Source organism: Harmonia axyridis, chromosome 1 (assembly GCF_914767665.1).
Source record: "Harmonia axyridis chromosome 1, icHarAxyr1.1, whole genome shotgun sequence".
Taxonomy (NCBI): Eukaryota; Metazoa; Arthropoda; class Insecta; order Coleoptera; family Coccinellidae; genus Harmonia; species Harmonia axyridis.
The window spans coordinates 3,857,495-3,880,231 of record NC_059501.1 but is presented as its reverse complement, the minus strand read 5'-3'; the positions used below and the strand labels follow the sequence as shown (position 1 = coordinate 3,880,231).

Below are 22,737 nucleotides of genomic sequence, written 5' to 3'. Positions count from 1 at the left end.
TTTGTGTTCTTCAATTTTGTCTCTTCCATCAAAGAAACGAGATATTCATTTATTAGTTGGGCACAGAAATTGAACGGAATATTCAGAAAAATATAACTTTTGAGCATTGAGCGGAAATTGTCTCAAATAATAAAGTTCGACTCAAATTCAGTCCATTCGAAATATTATTCTTCTGTTACTTTCAAATCTGCGAATTCGATCGAGATGAATTAGGAAGAAAATATAAATGCATGTCCAATTTAAATTCTGATCGTGTAACGAAAAGCATAGAAAATGAGAAATAAGAAGAGAATATAATCAAAAAATTTCCAAATTTTTCTGATTGACTTGTGATTTGGAGTGTATCTATATTAGAATAACCATTTCATGTTTTCTCCAAAGTTTCATGTCAATCGAGTAACCTACCTACATGCCATAGAAAATTGAGTCAGAATATCGGAAAAAACCTAATATTTCAGTGACAACACATCTGACCGAGTTAAAATTTTGCTTGAGTATAAATATTAACAATTGCATGCTTCGTGCAAATTTTCGTTTCATTAGTTATCAAAATCATTAAAAATTCGAGTGAAATATCGAAAAAAAATCTCTGAGGTCAAGTTTAGTACAGTAGATTACATACGTACTTATTGCTTTTGAGCGCTCGTTCATTCTGCCTTGGCCTCCAGTATAAACTTTTTGTTCGTATTTCCATAAAATCTCTAGGCCACCTACTATGAATACTAATAAATGCAATGGTCAAAAAAACTCAATAAGGAATATGCAAGATTTCCTCAAATGATTGTTGCGGGAACGACCGTCTATACCTGTCTTAAAACCACCTCCACTTCTACCAACAGAATAGATGTTACGCTTTCCGATATTTTACTCACATGCTTCAGACACGCTCAAAGTTGAACATCGTAAGTTGTAGGTTCAAAGACGGTACTTCCTCACCTCTAGCGTATTGGATTTACCGGTAAACAATTATGAATACCGTATGATTCGACGTGATTATCGTTATCCGGCTGAAGTTATACAGGGTGATTCATTTCAGTGTTTTAATTTTATTTGTGGATGGGTGATTTAAGGTAAGTGAGAAAGATTGAATATAGGTAGATATATACTGAGCGATTTTTGAGGGTGTAGCAGTGAAATTTAAATGAAGGGTGGTTCTTGTAGAAATGCAGTAATAGGTCAATTTTAGGAAATTCATTTCTGTACTGAATGTCATTCAAATTGTTGAAGATATGAGCTTTGCAAGGAGAATGGAACAATTTTCAGTTTACATTTTGAGAGATAAACATCTAGGAAAGTTTGATAAATAAATTCACCCCCTTACAACATTTTCAGTTAACATTTTGAATCAGTAGATTAGAATTGAAGGAATCATAATAATACTTCGATATAATGAAAAAAATGTATATACTAAATCTCACGAAGTATGCTGTGGATCTCAGATTATTCGCTTCTTTGATATCTGAATATTTTCGAAAATTCATAACTCCGAAATTACAATTTGATTACTGTAGCCTTTAAAATTAATCGATCAGGCTCTCGAGCTATAGGAGAATCGAATCGTTATAACAATCAATATTTGAGAAAACTTTTTATGAATAACACTTCACTCAATAAGTCCCAGGCCATACCAATAAAAACACATTTTTCCTTAAAAATATGACTTAATTCGACAACTAGTCACTTACAAGAGAATGTACTCCAACTGTCCTCTAACTTTTAAATATCTTTTTTTCTGTAGAAATATTCATCTTTGCTCTCGAAAGAAGCTTCAATCTCGACAATCACTTATGTATTATAGCCAAATTTCTTTCCATTGGGCACCTTATATCCGTTGTTGTCTATGGAGCAGAGTCTGATTACTTAACCCTTATCAAGCTATTGCTTTGATTGCAAAGTATTTATTTCCATCAATATACAGCGTTTAATCAATACAGGAAACTCGTTTTTATCCATTTTCTATATAACAACAAATGTAGCGTCACTTTATTATTATTATTATTATTACATATAAATGAAGGCTGAGGACTAAGTCCTATGTAAGCCTAAAAACTAAAGAAATCAACTAGCTGACTGAATGCATGCACACTATGTTTCGATATCTTTTGAAGCTTGGTATACCTACGAGAAAAAAGTGGTATGCCATCTGTGTGTCAGACCCAGGATTTATTGAGTGATGGTTAGCTATTGAAAACACCTCTGGATTTTGAATCTTATACATTTCAAAACAACCAGTAGACATTTTCCGTTAACCGAGTCCAAAAACTCACCAAATGAATAATAAACTGTGTGTCTGTCTGCCTTGCAAAAACTTTTTTTTCAAAATTATTAGAGTAATTTGCATGAAAACATGTGGCTATATTGTATATCCCTCTTTAGGAAATGATCCATACGTTTTAAAGGCAGAAATCTAAAGATTGCGATTGACAGAATATTAATTTTGAAAACTATAATATATTAATTACTAATCATGAAATTAGTTAACAATATTCAGGATAAATTGTGACAGCTTCGGTGTTATTAATTTTTGAAAATTTGATTCAGGGTGAATAGTACCCCAATAAGCACAGGAGTAATTTATTTATAAGTTGAGAGTGTTGAGACATTCTAGGGGATAAGACAAAATATTATACTCTAGCGTAAAATTGCTGCATTTTTTATTGTTGTACCTATGAACATATATAATATTGAAAAAAAATCTATTCCAACAAGTTACAAATTAATTATCCATTGTGTGTCTATGGTTTATTCATAGTTCATTCGGTTTGGTTCAATTCTATAGCAGTAATAGAGTGAAATAATTGAAGATTGAATTAAACATTGAAGCCCACGCATATTTAGATTAGTTTCAATCGAGATGGAAATTTAACAAAACATTGGTTTAATGATTTGAATAACTCACTCTTTGGAATCGAATTAGAAAAATTCTCGAAGCAGTTACAGTTAGGTACGGAGTTAATTTATTGAAATACTATAAAAAATTAAGGATAGGTATAGGTTTACCAATCTTAATGAAAAAAAAAAAAATAAAAAAAATCAGTTAATGGGTTGAAGAATACAAAAACCTCCTTAATTTTAAGTTTTTCAGAAAATGTACTCATTGTTTGAATTTTTATGTTTTTCACACCAATTATGTGTGAGATTTCTGAATAACATGAATATGCATCTAATGAGTATTTTTACTTTACTTGTCAAAGAGACGTGCCCTTCATTGGAAGAAGCGAGATATTTAATCATTACTTGGGTACATCTAATTTTTGACCGCTTGTTCTCTGAACCGATTGCTCTATCAGTTTGTCTATCACAATGTCTGAATTTGCGAATTTTGAGCCCGAAATGATTTCAAACGATAAAGTTCAACCTCTGATGACTATTCCGTTCTCAAACTCAATTCTGTCTGTTCGTCTTAAAATATACTCTTTTTTTGTAAAATCAAAATGAAATCACTATTTGGACCACCCTTTATTTAGACTATTTCTTAGAATTGACCAGTTCGAGGCTTGAAATTTGGCACATTTTTCATCTCATAAATATAAACTGACAACTCATGTCACTAAATTGTCTTTCGAAATTTTTACAAAGCAAAAATTATTGTATTCTTCGTTCTTCCCAAAAACCTTTGACAATGAGGGACTTTTCCGAACTCAATCCTTTATAATCATATAAATTTCTGTACTCAAAACTGATGAAAAAGGCACAATGCTATACAAGAGGTGGATATACTTCTGGTTGATTCATTATTAACTCATTCAATTACCTGAAAACTTTATTTCATTGAAAAAAACTGATCATTCAAAAACTTGTTATTGTTGAAATTCAAAATTATTCATATATTCACGTCAGGCTAAATTAAAACGAACTTGTTAGGTACTTGAATTAATAATGAGAATCAGTTTTTTGTTTTAGGATGTCCGAAACAATTCTAGAAGAAGCATCGCACATAGAAACAGTTTTTGATCACTCTGACAATGAAAAAGATACATGCGAGAACCAATATAAAGAAGAAAAAGATCTAGAATTTGATGAGGTGAGTAAAATGAATATTAATTGAAACATTTGCGAGAAGTTTTAAGTTATGTTTCTAGTTATGTTTTCGTACTCTCACAACCTTTTTTTCCTATTGCTCAAGCCGTCAGAGTCTATTTATCGATAAGCAAATGTCTTGGCCATTGTCGAGAACTCTCACATAGACAAATTCACTCTTGAACATGACTTTCTCCAATCATCGAAGTCAACGGCATCGGAACATGTTCGTTACGATATAACTGTGTTTGGTATGACTCTTTTGGACAATAAAGAATAATAGACAACTCGTAGGAAAGCCGTCCGTTACATACTTTAATTGATGAAGAACTATTACCACTTTTTGACCTCAAAAAGTTATTAGAAATTCCTTCGTTATACGAAGTAGAATGCAATAATTGCGATCGTCATAGAATCTATCAAATTTGCATCGATCCATATGACTCTTACGATTTTGATTACATTCTATGAACATTATATGTCAATGGAAAATATAAATTATGTCATTTGAATGTTTCACTTTCTTGGTGAGCACGCAAAGATATTGAAAATCGTTTCCTTCCGCAATAAGAATGTGCATCAGTGCGTTAAAATGGTTCAGATGTCTTCACGCGAAGAAACATCGATGCAAATTTAGTTCTTAGTTCTACGTTACATTTCTCCTTTGTCACGGAATAGTTCAAAATGACATAGGCGTCCAACTTTGCTTCCGCCGTTTTTTTTTTTCGAATTTCGAGGCTTTATTGTAAAAAACAGGTCAAACATTTATGATTCAAAGTATTGTCCAACACTGGTCTCTACTTTCTCGCATCTTTCGGGCAGCGTACGAATGCCGTATTCAAAAAACTGGTCATCTTTTGAAGTGATCCACGAATCGATCCAAGTTTTTACTTCTTTATATGACTGGAAGTGCTGGTCAGCCAGGTCGTGTGTCATTGATCGAAACAAGTGATAGTCCGAGGAAGCAACGCCTGGAGAATACGGTGGGTGGGGTAACGTTTCCAAGTATGTCTTGACCACTTTCGGAACATGAGGTCGCGCAATGTCATGATGTAAAATCACTTTATCATGTCTCTCGTTTTATTGCGGCCGTTTGTCTTTCAATGCTCGGCTCAAAAGCGTTAATTACGTTAGATAACGATCGCTTGTGATTGTTTCATTCGGTTTCAACAACTCATAATACACTACACCGAGCTGGTCCCACCAAATACTGAGCACGACCTTGGAACTGTGAATATTCGGTTTGGCCGTCGACGTGAAAGCATGGCTGGGATATCCCTTTGATTTTTTGCGATTTGGATTATCGTAATGAACCCATTTTTCGTCTTCAGTCACAGTGCGATGCCGTTATCCCTTTCAACTTTGCCTTTGCAACTTGAATATTATGGAGTTCGAGGGCCACCACTTAGATTGCTTGTTTCATTTATGCAGGGTAGGCAGCAACAGGTACAGTTGAAAGGAAAAAAAACATCCTGGATGAAGATCGGTAAAGGAATACCTCAGGGTTCTATATTAGGACCACTACTGTTTATAATATATATCAACGACCTTCCAAATAACATCCCTTGCGATTATGTCTGTAACTACGCAGATGACACTTCCTTCTTAAATATTTCCAAAAAATCAGTAAGGACAAAGACAGAAATCACACTAAGAAAAGCCGAAAGTTGGTTTAGTTCAAACAGTCTCCAGTTGAATGTGGCAAAAACGAACATCTTGAAAATAGGAGGTAGGCCAGGATCGCGTGACATCGAGAGTGCGAAATTCCTAGGTATTCAAATTCAGAATAATTTCAAATTTAACAACCATATAGAGAATCTTACCAGAAAGTTATCATCAGTTATATTCCTCATGAACAGATTAAAACGACTAACCAGTGAGGTTGTTCTGAGGGATATCTACTTTGCACTATTCCATAGCTCTTTATCTTGTGGTATACTAATTTGGGGTGATGCGCCTGAATCGAACGCAATTTTCATGAAACAGAAGAGAGCATTAAGAACACTAGCAGGGATCAATAACACTACTTCTTGTAGAGAATATTTTAAAAGGTATGAGGTACTGACCTTTTGTTGTCAGTTCATTTATGCTTGTTTGATTCATATTCATGAAAACAAGAGTAAATATATAATGAGTGGCGAATTCCATCAGTACGCCACACGGAAGAGAAATGATCTTTGCATACCATACCACGGAATAAAGCAAGCACAGAAGGCCACAAACTATTTGGCGATCAAATTGTACAACCATCTCCCAGACGAGATCAAATTCTGCAGATGCTATGGAAAACGCCTGAAGTACTTTCTGATCTCCAAGTGTTATTACTCGGTTGATGAATATCTGTCAGACGAATTCAAGTAAAATAATTATTCAATTTTTCTTTTTATACTATTCTGTTAGTTCCACTATTTTTTCTTTTCATTGACTATTAATTGTTACCTATTGTTTTGTAATGATTTGTTAAATAAATTTGATTTGATTTGATTTGCAAGCAGCTATTGAAAAGCAAACAAACGCCGTTCAACATATCTCGGCTTCAACTTGTACGGCACCCAATTTCCTTGTTTCTGAATCATTCCCATGGCTTTCAGACGTTTTGAAATGGCTTATTGCGACACTCCCAATGATCCTGCCAATTCTGGTTGCGTTAGACACGAGTTTTGATCAAATAATGCCTCTTCTGCATCTTCGAAAACCTTCTCTCTTCCAAAGCCATGCTGGTCTTCGACGTCAAAATAACCGTTCTTGAAGCGTTGAAGCCACTCTTGGCACGTTCTTTACTTAATAGTGGCCTCACCATGGGTATTTGAGAGCATTCGATGAGCCTCAGCCGCAGATTTCTTCATATTAAAGCAGAAAATCAAAACCTAACTCCAATGACGAGAATTTAGCTCGTAAGCTGACATGTTTAATCGAGAATAACTTTATGATGCAGACACAAATCGACTTATATTTCGATGAGGTTATGTTAACAAATACCTGAGCGTATTGTTCGACATCTACGATCTATTTATTTCGACTACCACTTATCACTACAGCCATCTATTGCAAAACGGCGGAAGCAAAGTTGTGCTCCTATTAATAAATGAGGATTTTCCGCAATGACGATCTTTCTAAAATGAATAATAATAAAAAAAAATTAGGTATAACACAAAATCTAACTATAGGTATAACTTCGGAACCATCGAATAGATTTTGATCATTAACGAACTAAACCAACATTTTCAAACTTTGAACCTACCCTATAAATTCCAATCTCTCGAATTCGAGCGTTATAGTGTACAGGGTGGGCAAATTTCGATGTTTTAGCACTACAACTTTTTAACCAGAGGAGATAGACAAAATCTGATACCCACTTCTCGATCTCTTTTTCTGAGAAACTAACAAGGGTAGTATTCATTTTTGGCCACCTTCTTTTGTTTTCGAGTTATAAGCGAAAATTGGAAAAATGGCGATATCGAAAAACATCTATATCTCCGCTAATACTGAAGATAGAGCTCTGAAATTAAAACATTATACAGGCACTTTTTTACGTAGAATCCAGTGGCGTGCTCGTATTTCCAAAAGGGTTTTTAATTAGGAAGCTATGACCCAAAGTTATGTTTTTTCAAATGGGAACACTAGATTTTTGTGTCATTTTCTGAAAGCTTGATTTTTCCTGATTCAAAAAATATATAACATCTTATGATTCGGATCAATATAAATAATAGAAAATGACCAAAAACCTCTTTTCACCTAAGAGTCTCAATATTTCTATGGTTTTAATTGTTGATGAACACAGAAAAATTGAGCTTTCTATAACAAGAGCAGTGTCCTTCCGTCAATCTGATTATTTCTATGCTTTTCACTCATTTCTACAAAATTCGAATCTAGATATGTTATATAAATTTTTTATCTAAAAATTGATTTGGAAATAACGGAGAAACCACAAGATCGAATTTTTCAATCGAAAGAGTTGTATTGAGATGCATGTATCAGGAGATTATTTACATAGGTCTCCAGAATCAATACGCACAAGTACCAATCCATTTTAAACAGCATAATATGAAACAATTCATATATGATTGAACTCAAGATTTTAATTACGAAGGGACAAACAAGAAATAATATTTAACCTAATAATGACAACAATTGCACAATGCACAGTCGACACCTCTTCTCGATATTTCAATAGATGAATATTTGAAACTGTATTCAAGCTACCTAGGAAACTTTTTCCAAGTTCGTTTATCTTTTCGAAAATATTTGTATAAAATAAATATAGATTCGAATTTTGTAGAAATAAGTGAAAAGCATAGAAATATTCAGATTAACGGAAGGACACTGCTCTTGTTATAGAAAGGCTCATCAACAGTTGAAACCATAGAAATATTGAGACTCTTGAGTAAAAAAAGGTTTTTGACCATTTTCTGTTATTTATTTTGATACGAATAATACGATGTTATATATTTTTGAAATCAGGAAAAATTAAGCTTTCAGAAAATGGCACAAAAATCTAGTATTCCCATTTGAAAAAATATAACTTTGGGTCATAGCTTCGTAATTAAAAACCCTTTTTAAAATACGAGCACGCCACTGAATTCTACGTAAAAAAATACCTGAATAATGTTTTAATTTCAGAGCTTTATCATCAGTATTAGTGGAGATATAAATGTTTTTCGATAACGCCATTTTTCCAATTTTCGCTTATAACTCGAAAACAAAAGAAGGTGGCCAAAAATGAATACTACCCTTGTTAGTTTCTCAGAAAAAGAGATCGAGAAGTGGGTATCAGATTTTGTCTATCTCCTCTGGTTCAAAAGTTGTAGTGCTAAAACATCGAAATTTGCCCACCCTGTACAGTGCATCCCATTTTGGGTGAGACAGCCAGGTTTCTCGCTTGTTATTTAAGATAGAGTCTTGCGGTTTTCACGTTCCTGTCCTACTTTTTTGTGAAACTCAAGTTGGTCTAATCAGATTTTGCATAACTGTTTCCGTTCAAGAGATACAGGGTGATTTTGGAAATTGATACTTTTCGGACCCCTCCTTTATCTCCGAAGTTATTAGGAATAATGCTGAGGTAAAAACTACGTCTGAATCAGAATTCTGCGTAGAATCCAGTGGCGTACTCAATTTTTTTCGGGGTATGGTTTTGAAGATTCAACACAAACCTATATTTTTTTTAATGGAACACCATGTATATCATTACTTTCTTTAATTCGTTATTGTTTTCCCTTCAAAATGATGTATGATACTATGTAGGTAGGAGGTTCAGAAATGTTAAAAAACACTAAAACATCAAATAATGATGATTTTTTGTAAATGGGCCATGAATTTCCTATTTTTCAATAAGAGGATTATTACTTTCGGTTTTTAAAAGTAGTAGGTCATTGATGATACAAACATTCTTGTTGTTATTATGGCTACTATGCATTTGGGAGCATTGTTTTATCAAGTAGGCATTGGAGGGAAAAAACCAATCTGATCTAGCTGTCATCGCTATGAATTATTGTTACTATTATTGATTCTTCTTTTATATGGGAAATCCATTGTCCTTTACCAAAAATTTGATGTTTTAGTGTTTTTTTAACATTTTTGAACCTCCCACCTACATAGTATCATACATCATTTCGAAGGGAAAAAATAAAGAATTAAAGAAAGTAATGATATACATGGTGTTCCATTAAAAAAAATATAGGTTTGTGTTGAATCTACAAAACCATACCCCGAAAAAAAATATTGAGTACGCCACTGGAATCTACGCAGAATTCTGATTCAGAACTATTTTTACCTCAGCATTATTTCTAATAACTTCGGAGATAAAGGAGATGTCCGAAAAGTATCAATTTCCAAAATCGCCCTGTATCTCTTGAACGAAAACAGTTATGCAAAATCTGATTAGACCAACTTGAGTTTCACGAAAAAGTAGGACAGGAACGTGAAAACCGCAAGGCTCTATCTTGAATAACAAGCTAGAAACCTGGCTGTCTCACCCAAAATGGGATGCACTGTACACGGCGTCCCAAATAACAGATCGTAGTCGAATTATCTGCCAGGAACTGGAAAAGGAAGCTCCTGAAAATCGATAGAATCTCCCCGTATTTCTCCTATACGACGACGTAGCTCGAACTGGTCATTGCGGAAGGTCAGCAATCCTGGCACAATCCAGCGTGCGGCGTCTGTTACGTCACGCGACGCCTGGATTGATGCGGGGTGGGGGACGACGCCAAGCGTCGATCCTAACAGCTGTCCATCACCGACGTCAGTGCTTGCCGCTTTCCAGAAACGTCAGGGTAACAGGAAAAAGAGGAGGTTGCAACGGGAAAATTCCGTCTGGAAAATCTTCTATTTTACGGGGGTTAATCGATAATTTTTTGACTGCATTTTATTTGGTATTACCAGGAATGAACATGAACAGTGATCCTTGAATTTTTATTATTTGAATCCGTCTGTTATGTGTAGATAAATCTCAGTATTAGATGAGTAAATGTGAACGGGGCATCATAAATCTTAACGTATAATACGCTTCTTCTTCATCTAAATTCAATCTTTTTCATCTTTCCTTCTCACCGAAAGTTGACGACCCATAAAACGGGTGTTTTTTTTCGAGGTATATAACTTTAAGTTGGCATTACTGTTCCAGATGGCAACCGATTTAACAGTTGTCGAGTGATTTTCTCAGTTTGGTTTGGCAATTCATCATGACTAGACTCACGCCTGAACAACGCTTGCAAATAGTGCAATTTTATTTCGAAAATAATGGTTCTGTGTGGAATACGTATCGCGCACTACGTCCATTTTATTTTGTTTAACGATGAAGCGCACTTCTGGTTGAATGGCTACATCAACAAACAAAACTGCCGCATTTGGAGTGAAGCTAATCATCAAGTGTATGTCGGAACACCGTTACATCCAGAAAAACTGACTGTTTGGTGCGCTTTATGGGCTGGTGGAATCATTGGTCCATACTTCTTCAAAAACGATGATGGCCAGAACGTTACAGTCAATGGTGATCGGTATAGAGCCATGATTACTAACTTTTTCATTCCTGAATTCAACAATCATGATGTCCAGGAGCTGTGGTTCCAACAAGACGGCGCAACATGTCACACAGATCATGCCATAATCGATTTATTGAAAGACACGTTTGGTGACCGCCTAATTTCACGTTTTGAACACTGCTAGACTACTTTCTGTGGGGCTATAAAGTCATGGGTCTATGTGGATAAGCCACAAACCTTTGACCATTTGTAAGACAACATTCGCCGTGTTATTGCCGATATACGGCCACAAATGTTGGAAAAAATCATCGAAAATTGGACGTCCAGATTGGACTACATCCGAGCCAGCCGTGGCGGTCATATGCCAGAAATCATATTTAAAATGTAATGTCACAAGATTATCTTGCGGATAAATAAAATTCATGTCAATCGAATAATCCATCGTTGTTTTGTTGCAATTTAAAGTTTTATAGCTCTAAAAAAAAACACCCTTTATTAATCCAAAATGTTTGCGTGACTTCAATCTGGCGGTTCTAATATCTAGGAGATGAGATAAAATTGGAAATGAGTTCGGGTAAAAATGGAATTTATCCCAAGCTTTCTTGACTGTAACCTGTGTACGAATATGAGGCGGAAGTATAGGTGATAGCAATTCTGTAACCAATGTAAAGGACAAAGGTGTGGATCAAATGGTTCTCCTGATAAGTGCTATAGAAATGGAAATCTGCATCAATTTTACGAAAATGAATAGTATTAAAATAAACAGAACAACAGTATTCAGCAGCAGAAAAAACCAAGGCCAAGGCTGTCGAGTGCTAGCATCGACACCCCATGAAAAATCAGATAATTTTTGAAGAATTTTATTCCTCGACTTCAATTCCATACGCAAATTTTCCAAGTGGACCTTGAAATTCAATGAAGAATCAAGTTTAATTTAAATTTTTATGACTATTATTGGGGAGTCAATAAATTTCTTACCAGTGAATGAATATTTCACAATTGTTATCCGGAACTAAATAGCCCAGGTTCAATATAAAATTTTACATGATTCGAGATATTCTTTTTGGAAAAAATTACAACATTTTCTATGCAATATTGCGAACGGTTTTTGAAATGGGAACAATAAAGTCGTAAAATATTTCGTATTCTAAACAGACCTTCGTTTAAACATTGACGAAAACATGAACGTTTTGTTGAAATTTATATTACGTAAATTTTTGTTTGTTGTCATTATTTCAGTGTTAATTTATGAAATGTATAATTTTCTGGTTCAAGGTCATGAACAGTTTGTTGAACTGTGCTAATCCATAACTTAACTCAATCGAATTCTCATGTTAACATACAACAATAGTCATTGAAAAGATGTTGCTTGAATAATGATCAATTAAATGCCTTGGAATGATCTATATCTAGGATCAAAACTACCAATTTCCCCACAATCTCCAAGTATTTTTTACCTATAGGTACAACGTTTCTAATGTGTGCAAAAACAAGTGCTGTTAAACGTGTACTCTGAGGTTCAATGGATAGTTGGTTAATCAGGTCATCGAGTTCTGAACGAGATGAAGACACTTGACTAATAAGAACGTAGGTACTACGAGTATAATATACAAGGTGTCCTAGAATTATTGATCAATAATAATTCACAACCTCATGCTCCGAACAAAACGGGAATTTTTTTTCAAAATACGTAGGTAAAATTCACCCAACTTCAAATATAGGGACATAAAATTTCAGTAAAAATTGAAATGTAGATTCTGAGGTATTGAAATCCGTTCCACTATTTTGCAACTTAAAATCTTCAAAAAAATTCAATTGGAATCTGATGTTTTTTTCAATTAAAGAGAAAACAATATTTCTTATGAGTATAACTAGAGATTCACGGCTGGACTTGATATTCAAACTAGGTGACTTGAAATCAAGTCAATTAGTAATAAAATAAAGGGTGTTTCTTTAGAGCTATAGAATTTTAAATTGCAATAAAACAACGATGGATTATTCGATTGACATGAATTTTATTTATCCGCAAGATAATCTTGTGGCATTACATTTTAAATATGATTTCTGGCATATGACCACCACGGCTGGCTCGGATGTAGTCCAATCTGGACGTCCAATTTTCGATGACTTTTTCCAACATTTGTGGCCGTATATCGGCAATAACACGGCGAATGTTGTCTTCCAAATGGTAAAGGGTTTGTGGCTTATCCGCATAGACCAATGACTTTACATAGTCCCACAGAAAGTAGTCTAGCGGTGTTGAATCACAAGATCTTGGAGGCCAATTCACAGGTTCAAAACGAGAAATTAGGCGGTCACCAAACGTGTCTTTCAATAAATCGATTGTGGCACAAGCTGTGTGACATGTTGCGCCGTCTTGTTGGAACCACAGCTCCTGGACATCATGGTTGTTCAATTCAGGAATGAAAAAGTTAGTAATCATGGCTCTATACCGATCACCATTGACTGTAACGTTCTGGCCATCATCGTTTTTGAAGAAGTACGGACCAATGATTCCACCAGCCCATAAAGCGCTCCAAATAGTCAGTTTTTCTGGATGTAACGGTGTTTCGACATACACTTGAGAATTAGCTTCACTCCAAATGCGGCAGTTTTATTTGTTGACGTAGCTATTCAACCAGAAGTGCGCTTCATCGCTAAACCAAATAAAATGGACGTAGTACGCGATACGTATTCCGCACAGAACCATTATTTTCGAAATGAAATTGCACTATTTGCAAGCGTTGTTCAGGCGTGAGTCTATTCATGATGAATTGCCAAACTAAACTGAGAATAAATCACTTGACAACTGTTAAATCGGTCGCCATTTTGAACAGTAATGCTAACTTTAAGTTGTATACCTCGAAAAAAACACCTGTTACTTGAAAAATCGAGGACATTCTATCTAGCTACTTGACTTTTAGCAGTTTTATAGTGTATTTTATACATCAGATGAAGAGAAGGAACACTTTTATTTATTAAACTAAACGAAACAACCAAAAATATCAGATATTATGAAATGGAAACACAAATTAAATCACTAAACTTATAACAAAATGAAAAATATAAAAAAATACAGTTTCCTAATTTTGGAAAACCTCCCAACATTACATTGTTAGGCTAGTAACTTCTCAAAACATCAAGATACTTGATGAATCCCTAGGTATAACGCCGAAACTATTGATCGGGTTCTGCCCAATTAACGAACGGAATATTTGAACCCTGAACTAACTCTTGAAATTTCCAGAGTTTAGCACTTCCCATATTTCCGTATCAACAGAGATCTCAAAGAGGATCGTTTCATCAGGACCCCTTATCTAGATAATTCAAAATGATATACAGGGTGGCCACTTTTTCAATGGGATTATATTGGTAACTTTTAAACCATAAGAGTTAGAAGGTCGGTCAAATGGAGAAAAAGTTGCATGCATAGAAGCATTATCAAGCAGTTCAAACAAATCGAGATTATCAGGGCCGGTTTTCGAGATATCATAAGAAAATTAAATTATGTCATTTTGATTTTTCTTTTTTTCCCACTTTATTTCAAATATTATCAAAAAATGTTACATGAACTTTTTATTCGACAGTAAATTATCCTCAATTTGACGTAATCAGATTTCGTATCCAACGTTTCGTACTCTCTGGGCCACCCTCAACCTCATTTTTTTCAATACGGACCTGCATATTTTATGACATTTTTCGAAATAACTTTTAACGCTGAATTCAACGATATATCATACAATGTCATTCAAAGTTGATTTTCAGGTGATTTTGACCCTCATCCAAATTTAATGGTGTTTATGTAAGAAAAAACAAGTCTATTAACGATATCAATGTTCTGACCCAAATTCAATCGAACCCAGAAAAAAAATCGAGAACTGTGGCCAGTGGAATTTTTCAAAAACTGCTGGTAATAAAATAGTCAAGAGATCAAGCCTTGCAAAAATTATATCGTAATGATCTCAAAATAAAGTTCGATTCTGTAATTTGTTTCAACGGAACAAATGACAAATACAACAATAGTGATACCTCGCGAGAAAATTGAGAATGTTTTGGAAGGTATTCAAGGAGACCAAACAAGCAAATGTATAAGAAGTATGGGTTCCAGAACCGTAAAGTGCATTTTACAAAATGGTGGACTTTTCGAACACTTACTTCATTAATTTTCATTTACTTTCGAATAATCATTTGATTTTTCTTTCATTAAATGATACTTTCCTTTAATTATTATGAATTGAAATATTCAAATGATTATTATAGAAGAAGAACCAAGAAACCAGTATACTGGTTTCTTGCTTTGATTCTAATATGTTCCATTTAGTTCAAGATGGGTAAGTTGATATTCTTATCGAAATTTATTGCATATTGCATATTGTTAATTAAACTAAATGAAGGTAATACAAATCCGACCCGAAGAAAATTGGATAAGGGTCAAAATCACCTGAAAATCTACTTTGAATGACATTGTATGATATATCGTTGAATTCAGCGTTAAAAGTTATTTCGAAAAATGTCATAAAATATGCAGGTCCGTATTGAAAAAAATGAGGTTGAGGGTGGCCCAGAGAGTACGAAACGTTGGATACGAAATCTGATTACGTCAAATTGAGGATAATTTACTGTCGAATAAAAAGTTCCTGTAACATTTTTTGATAATATTTGAAATAAAGTGGGAAAAAAAGAAAAATCAAAATGACATAATTTACTTTTCTTATGATATCTCGAAATCCGGCCCTGATAATCTCGATTTGTTTGAACTGCTTGATAATGCTTCTATGCATGCAACTTTTTCTCCATTTGACCGACCTTCTAACTCTTATGGTTTAAAAGTTACCAATACAATCCCATTGAAACAGTGGCCACCCTGTATAGAGCACGTTTTCATTCGAATCGGTCAAACTATCAACGATATTACCTATATTTGTTGAAATTAGTTTGTTTTATTTCATTCGATAATGAATTTCCATCAAGTGAGGACAAATCCATTAAATATGTTAAATTGTTAGTTTTAAATATGAATTTATTCAAATCTCAAGCTTCAATTTTTTTTCCAGGAGTTTAGTTATCGCGAGCATGCCAGAATTTTCAGCAGGGAGGTACTGGAATATTTCTACAGTTCCATCAGATTGGGCAAGGACTTGGAATACGAAGAACGCTGTGCAAAAGCTAAACAACTGCTCCCATACAAAGATGCACCTCCATTTCTTCAACACAACCCATTCATCCAATCGGGATATAGAGGAATTCTGTCTACAGAACATTGCATCGATAGGTGAGAAGTTTTAAGTTACTGAATGTCAACAACTTTGTCTAAACATTTTTTGCCCATTCCTTCATAACTTTCACAGTGATTTTCTGGTGAAAATTTATTTTTAGTACTTGTAGCACAAAATCAGTTTAGTCAAAAAATTAAAAATGAAGTTCACCTAAGAGTATTGCCTCATCGAACATCAACCACAGTCTGAAAATGCCTTTGCATATATTCGATCAGATTGGGTATGTAGAAGTGGTTGATGAATTTCCAAAGATCTTTGTAGCTAATCCTAAGCGTATTCAAATAGCGTTGCAATTGCACTAATTGCAAAACAAATTTTTAGATTTTGACTCAAAGTTGAAACGTAAAACACTAAATGATCCAAAATTTTTAGATACACCATATTGCCTAGAACTAAAAAAGTTATCAAACGAGGAGCAAAAAAACCATTCAGATAAAAGAAAGTAAACATTGTATTTTTGATGAACCAACATATGGTGGACAAGAATCGGCAAATGTTGGAACGGTCACAAACTTTTTTAACTTTTGTGGAACACTATATTCAATAGCATGACCTTTTATAATTTTTTTTATACTTTCAGTGTCTTCTGGTGGACCAACGAATCGATCAACATTTGGTCTCACCTGTTCGGCTTGTTGCTGTTCACCGGTATAGCGATTAATGATCTGTTCATACTGAAAGTAGAGGCTTCTTTTTCGGACAAATTCATCGTAGCGTCTGTTTTGGTTTGCTTCATGGTGAGATCCAAGAATTTTGAGTCACTTTGTGTATTCTATCTATCTTTACATTTTCAGATCTGCATGTCGATGTCGTCTATCTACCATACGTTCAACTGTAGATCACATAGAGACTGTGATATATTTCTCACATTCGATCTGTTTGGGATAGCTTTATCTCTGCTGGCAATCTACACATCAGGGATTTATTACGCATTTTGGTGTGATTCTGTAAGTATTTAATAATTAGGTGTGGAATTAATGAAGGTTTACACTAAGGTCCATAACTAGAAAGAGATTTTGGGGTATTCGTGGGGATTATCAAAACACTGATGGAAGACAGACGAGAACTTTATTGTGGTACAGCACTTGGAAACATCCTTGAACACTCTACTTACTCAACTAGTCATCACCTCGTAACTTACTCCCCTAAACTCTCCTTTTCCCAGTTTTATACCTGGGTTACAAACATAAAATCATATTGTACACCGTGAATTTCTTCTTCCTTTTCTTATTCTCTAAGTTGTATGCCTGCGCAATGGTATCATGGTGCTTGCACACTAACTAGGGTAGGGAAAAGAAATTTTTTATTGCATCTTTTTGCGAACCCTATGAATGGGAAAGTTGTATGCACAAGTACCACGAAAGACCATTGTTACACTAATGCAGGTACATTTATATTAAGTATTGTGCTGAAAATTTCGGCTAGACACAGACATTATGATTTATGTCTAATTGCTATTTGTTGCCACATAATCTATGAGAAGATTCACCAAAAAATTTCTTACTATCTGAGGGGATCATGTCCAAGTGTCTTTCAGCTAGAAATACCATTAATTGAAGGATGAACGAATCTGAAACAAAACTATAAGAATTTTGATATTAAAGCACTAAGCTCTTATGTAATCGATTCAATATTGAATGGGAATGCTAAACGAACATAAATAAATTAAGTAATAATAATAATCTGGTTTGTCGTCACTCGGGAATCAAATGAAACCAAGAGACCAATACACTTGCCAGAAAGAGAGCCATTCAGTTGGCCGGAATCTTTATGGTATAAAAGAATGTGTCCATATAAGAAAGAGGAAATAAGCAATCTTCCAGGGATGCATCACTTCAAGAAGTTCCTTCTAAACTTCAATATTGCAAGATCCAAAAAGTATCTGGATCTCAGTAAGAACATGACACACCTCCTCAATGGCTTTCCTAAAGGGTCACCTTAGGAAACACCTAATGAAAGTAGAAATTGACGAATGAAGATTCTGTGGGGAGCAGAAAGAAGCACTCTTCTAAGCGTTTCAAGAATCGATTCTAGAGATTACAACATCATTGTTCAAACGATTCGTTGAACGCTTATAAAGAATCTGTGGATAAGATTGAACTCAAAAAATTTGAAATTTCAAGAAATGTTTCGCCAAGCTCGTACCTTTGATAAGTAATTTTACTAGTCATCACTTAAAATTTCAAATTAAAATTAAATTAAATATTTATAAAAAATAACACAACCGAAAAATACAAGCTTTCTGGACTACTTAGGATATTTGTTGCCAACACTGTGGTTACTGGGCTAAATGCCTATGATTTCCATCAAATGAGGACTGAATTCTTCAAATATTTGTAATTTTTTTTTTGACGCGGAGCTATCAGCGGACCAACCAGTAGTTTTGTGATCAATTAAAATCACATCCTTGACTTTGAACCTCATTCTTTACAGGACCTACAGAATTTCTACATGAGCACGGTGACTTTCATCTTCTTGATAGCCATGCTGTTGCAAGTGCCCCATTTTCAAGTCGACCCGTTCATCAAGATGTTCGTGTTTGTGGCTTGGGCAGCTTATGGAGTCGTTCCAACTTTCCATTGGACTCTCATCATGGGAGGCTGGGATAATCCCATAGTTTCTGTGAGTACCAACACTGATACACTCTCTTGACATTAATCATTATTGCAGCTCTCGCAAATTGGATTAGGAAAATTTAGTTTAGCACACAGTTTGGTTAAAATAATTCTATTCAGGACAATTTAGTATAGGACAATTCAGTTTTGGTCATTTCAATATAGGACTGTTCAATTTGGGATAATTTGATTAAGGACAATTTAGTTTGAGATAGTTTAGTTTAGGTCACTTTAGGAGTGTTTAGTTTGGGATAATTCAATTGAGGACAATTTAATTTCGGACAATTTTAGGTCAATTCAATTTAGGACAACTCAGTTTAGTTTAGGATAACACGATTTAAGATAATTTAGATTAGAACAATTTAGTTCAGAGGAGTTTAGTTTAGGATAATTTGTATTAGGAAAAGTTATTCTAGGATTAATTCTGTTCAGGAGAGCTCTATTTAGGAAAGTTAGATTTAGGACAATTTTATTTAGGATAATTCAGTTTAAGAGGACAGCTTCTTTAGAGAAGTTTAGTTTAGAATGATTCGACTTAAAACAATTCAGTTTAGTATAATTCAGTTCAGATAAATTAAGTTTAGGACAGTTTTTTTTAGTTCAATTTTGAGTCTAGTTAAGGATAATTCGATTTAGCACATCCCAATTTGGGATACTTTAGTCAAGGACAATTTAGTTGAAGGACAATTTATTTTTGAATAGTTATGTTCATTAGAGTTTGGTTTAGGATAATTCCATTCAATAAAATTTAGTTTAGGACAATTCAATTTAGGGTTTTTCAGTTTAGGACAATTCAATTCAAGGCAATTCAGTTCGGGTTCAGTCAGTTTTGGACAGTTCAGTGTAAAACTATTTAGTTTGGAATAGTTTATTTTAGGACAGTTCAGTTTTCGATTAATTCCTTTTAGGAAAATTTAGGACAGTTTTGAATAGGACTATATTCCCATATGGTTTGATTTTTTCCAGCTATTACTACCTAGGGTTCTAGGAATGTACATCATCACAGGGACAGCCTTCTTGATATACATCACAAAAATACCGGAGCGTTTTTCAAATGGACGTTTCGACTTTATAGGACACTCTCATCAATGGTGGCATTTCTTCGTGGTGTTGGCTCTTTATTATTGGCATAACACGGGAATGATGTATGTTGACTATAGATTGAATCATGGCTGTGCTAATCATATGAGATTACCTTGATGAGATGGGAATTAGTACGAGAAAGCTTCAGTATTTATTCCAACCTATGAGATAGGTGGATGAGATTTTAAATGAGGAGATTGTGATTAGGCAAATTCTGTTGTGTCTATATAGTATTATGTGTACAGTTTTGATTGTTTTGGGAATTTATGTACAGTTGTTGATTGTTTATACCTATATGTACGAAAATAAAGAATATACATTCTTGACTTTTTTGAAATCTAACTAGTGGTCATCACAAATGCAATGCTAAATACTAGCATAATTGTTTTCAAAATTTTGAACAAATTCACATTGTAGTAACTCTGTCTGCTCATAGATGGCGCTATGGGTTTTCGCGCCACACTACTTCAGCCCCGGCTGATTTAAAAGGGTTGTTGCAACGCAACAGGTTCACCTCTCCACGATAGTGTGAGTGGGTGTGTCTTAGGCATATATCGCTGGATAGCCTAACTGAAGAGTCCACCAGAGATCTCGGGATGAAACACCCAACGCCCTGGGAGTGGGCGTACCTCGTAACTAACTCGAGAAAGACTCTCCAAAACATAATAATTATATAGTAATATCTCAAACTTCCATTTTATTCTGATTCATTTCACTTTTGAATACCGAAATACCGGAATTTCATACCGAAATTTTAATTTTTTGACATCAATTGTCAAAGTGCCATAACCTTCAAAAATTACCTGTCTTGACGTCTACTGTCAGTAATTCTTGTTTTTCTTTTTGGCAACTTATTCGTGGATTTATCTGATTTAAGGTAGTTGTCTGTTATTTCAGTTCTTCTCTTGCGAATGCTACTTTTATCTTGTTCAGAGAAGGACAGGCCTCATTGGATTATATCACGGACTATGGATAGCAAAACATCTTTTAATAGCCACTTTGAGCAAAATATGAACGCGTTGTTTTTAGAAGAAGAAAGAAAAATAATCAATGCCAATAAAATATTTTAATTATGGTTTATATAAGTATGTGTAAGCTATTAGTACGAAACCATACAATGTGAATGGTTTCACACATTATAGGCTTCTTTCCTTTAATAGTACCAGAACTAAAGAATTAATATCTCGTATTGATTTTGTAGATTTACGTAACTTTAACTTATGCCATCTGTCTCTGAAACAACGAACTGTGCGACGATAGCTGTTAGTTATTGCCACGAGTTGAAATCACAACCACTAGATGGCTCTTACGTCAACATAAGATGCCATACTTGAATGACTTCCAATCACAGTAATTTCGTGAATTTGAAAGCATTCATTTCAATTCTATTGTTAGTGAACATAAATATACAATACTTCGTATTGATTTTTCGAAATTAAGCCAGATTGGGTGGTGACATCTGTGTTTTAAGGCCCCAACTGTTTGCGTCATAGGAAGTAGAAAACTGTTGAGCTATCAAACAAACAGAAACGTTCATATCTAGATGGCGTTGGACTCTGGAGTCAAAGGCTCCTTCATATCCTGGTAAAGAATGAATTTCAAATTCAAAATATTACAAAATCGAAAAATTCTCTGGTAGTATGGAAGTTTTCACGTTCGGTTTGAATGAACCCCCTCAAATAAATTCACGACCAACTTGAACAAAACTCCCATCAACTTACACTGAACTTCCCCAACTATCCCACGAGGGGAGCGAGGACTACTAGACGGAAGGAGTAAATTTAGCGAGAAATCTTTGCGTGCATAATTAGAAGCAACGAGTCGTGTCGAGCTTACAGAACGTCTTAGAGGGTTGCAGAGTAGGGGGAAGGGGGTAGAGGGTCTCCCGTGCCCTCTCCAAGGGTTGATTTATGGAGTTTCTCATTTGGCGTCTTGTGAAGGAGGGAGGAAGGAGGTCTGTTGAGGAAGTGAGCTGTAAGAAGGAATTTGATTGATTATGGTCGCTTTGAATTCGTATGTTAAGCACCTATAGATCTAAAGGGTGGATTAGGGGATGATAATGGTGGTTTTATTGTAAGGAAGACGCGGAGAGGAATGAATGGAAGAGATATGACTCTGGATGGCGACGATTGATGCCTCGATTCGTATGATTTAAAGCGGAGAAGTGTTGCTTGTTCAAACTCTAATGGATGGAGTGGTTTTCAAGCCTAATGAAGGAGTTAGTCAATACTACATCACTCTGTAAATCCTGGACCTGATTTGCAGAGGACAACGCCAGTGGCAAACCACTTTTTTCTCGTTAAAACCAAGCTTCAAAAAGTTAAGTTATGCTACATTTGTCGTTGTTTGAAAAATGAGTTTCGTGTATTGATAAAACTGTGTTTTTTTGATTAGAAAAAACTGAGCAATCAGAGCAATGCCTTGATAAGTGTATCTCTCTGTCTCTGGTCCATCAACTACGATTAAAAGGTGGCATATTGACTTTAAAAGTTTCCGAAGACCGAATCTGGCAGTTTTTTCAGAAAACGAAAAAGTTTGGAATCTTCATAAGTTGGAATTACGTGAGACAGCGGTGAAGTTGAAGATATCATAAGACAAAGTGTTCCTTTTTTTGCGTGAATATTTGTCAATGAGGAAGCTTTGTTCGAATTGGATGCTGCGTTTGCTCACCCTTGATCAAAATCAACAACGTATATTTTAGGCTAGAGACCATCGAAAATGGGTATGGTTCTCACTATAATTTTCTTTTGAAGAGTTCGACAT

General features: G+C 34.7%; 1 protein-coding gene across 2 annotated transcripts; it reads left to right on the top strand.

The window, feature by feature from the left end:
* The first annotated feature begins 852 nt into the window (after positions 1-852).
* On the top strand, positions 853-20,300 carry LOC123670570 (progestin and adipoQ receptor family member 3-like). 2 transcript variants are annotated; one of them, XM_045604067.1, is made up of 7 exons: positions 853-1,070; positions 3,904-4,024; positions 16,055-16,272; positions 16,857-17,013; positions 17,071-17,223; positions 18,710-18,898; positions 19,858-20,300. In XM_045604067.1, the coding sequence occupies exons 1-7, from the start codon at positions 1,057-1,059 to the stop codon at positions 20,089-20,091; spliced, it is 1,086 nt and encodes a 361-aa protein (XP_045460023.1). In that variant the 5' UTR covers positions 853-1,056; the 3' UTR covers positions 20,092-20,300. The 2 variants fall into 2 exon arrangements, with proteins under 2 accessions (XP_045460023.1, XP_045460024.1); XM_045604068.1 differs by lacking the exon at positions 853-1,070 and adding an exon at positions 3,562-3,710.
* Positions 20,301-22,737: the final 2,437 nt, after the last annotated feature.

Coding starts and splice junctions, on each gene's coding strand:
- LOC123670570 (XM_045604067.1), top strand. Junction 16,273..16,856: donor ACAGAACATTGCATCGATAG/GTGAGAAGTTTT, acceptor TTATACTTTCAG/TGTCTTCTGGTGGACCAACG. Junction 17,014..17,070: donor CTGTTTTGGTTTGCTTCATG/GTGAGATCCAAG, acceptor TTACATTTTCAG/ATCTGCATGTCGATGTCGTC.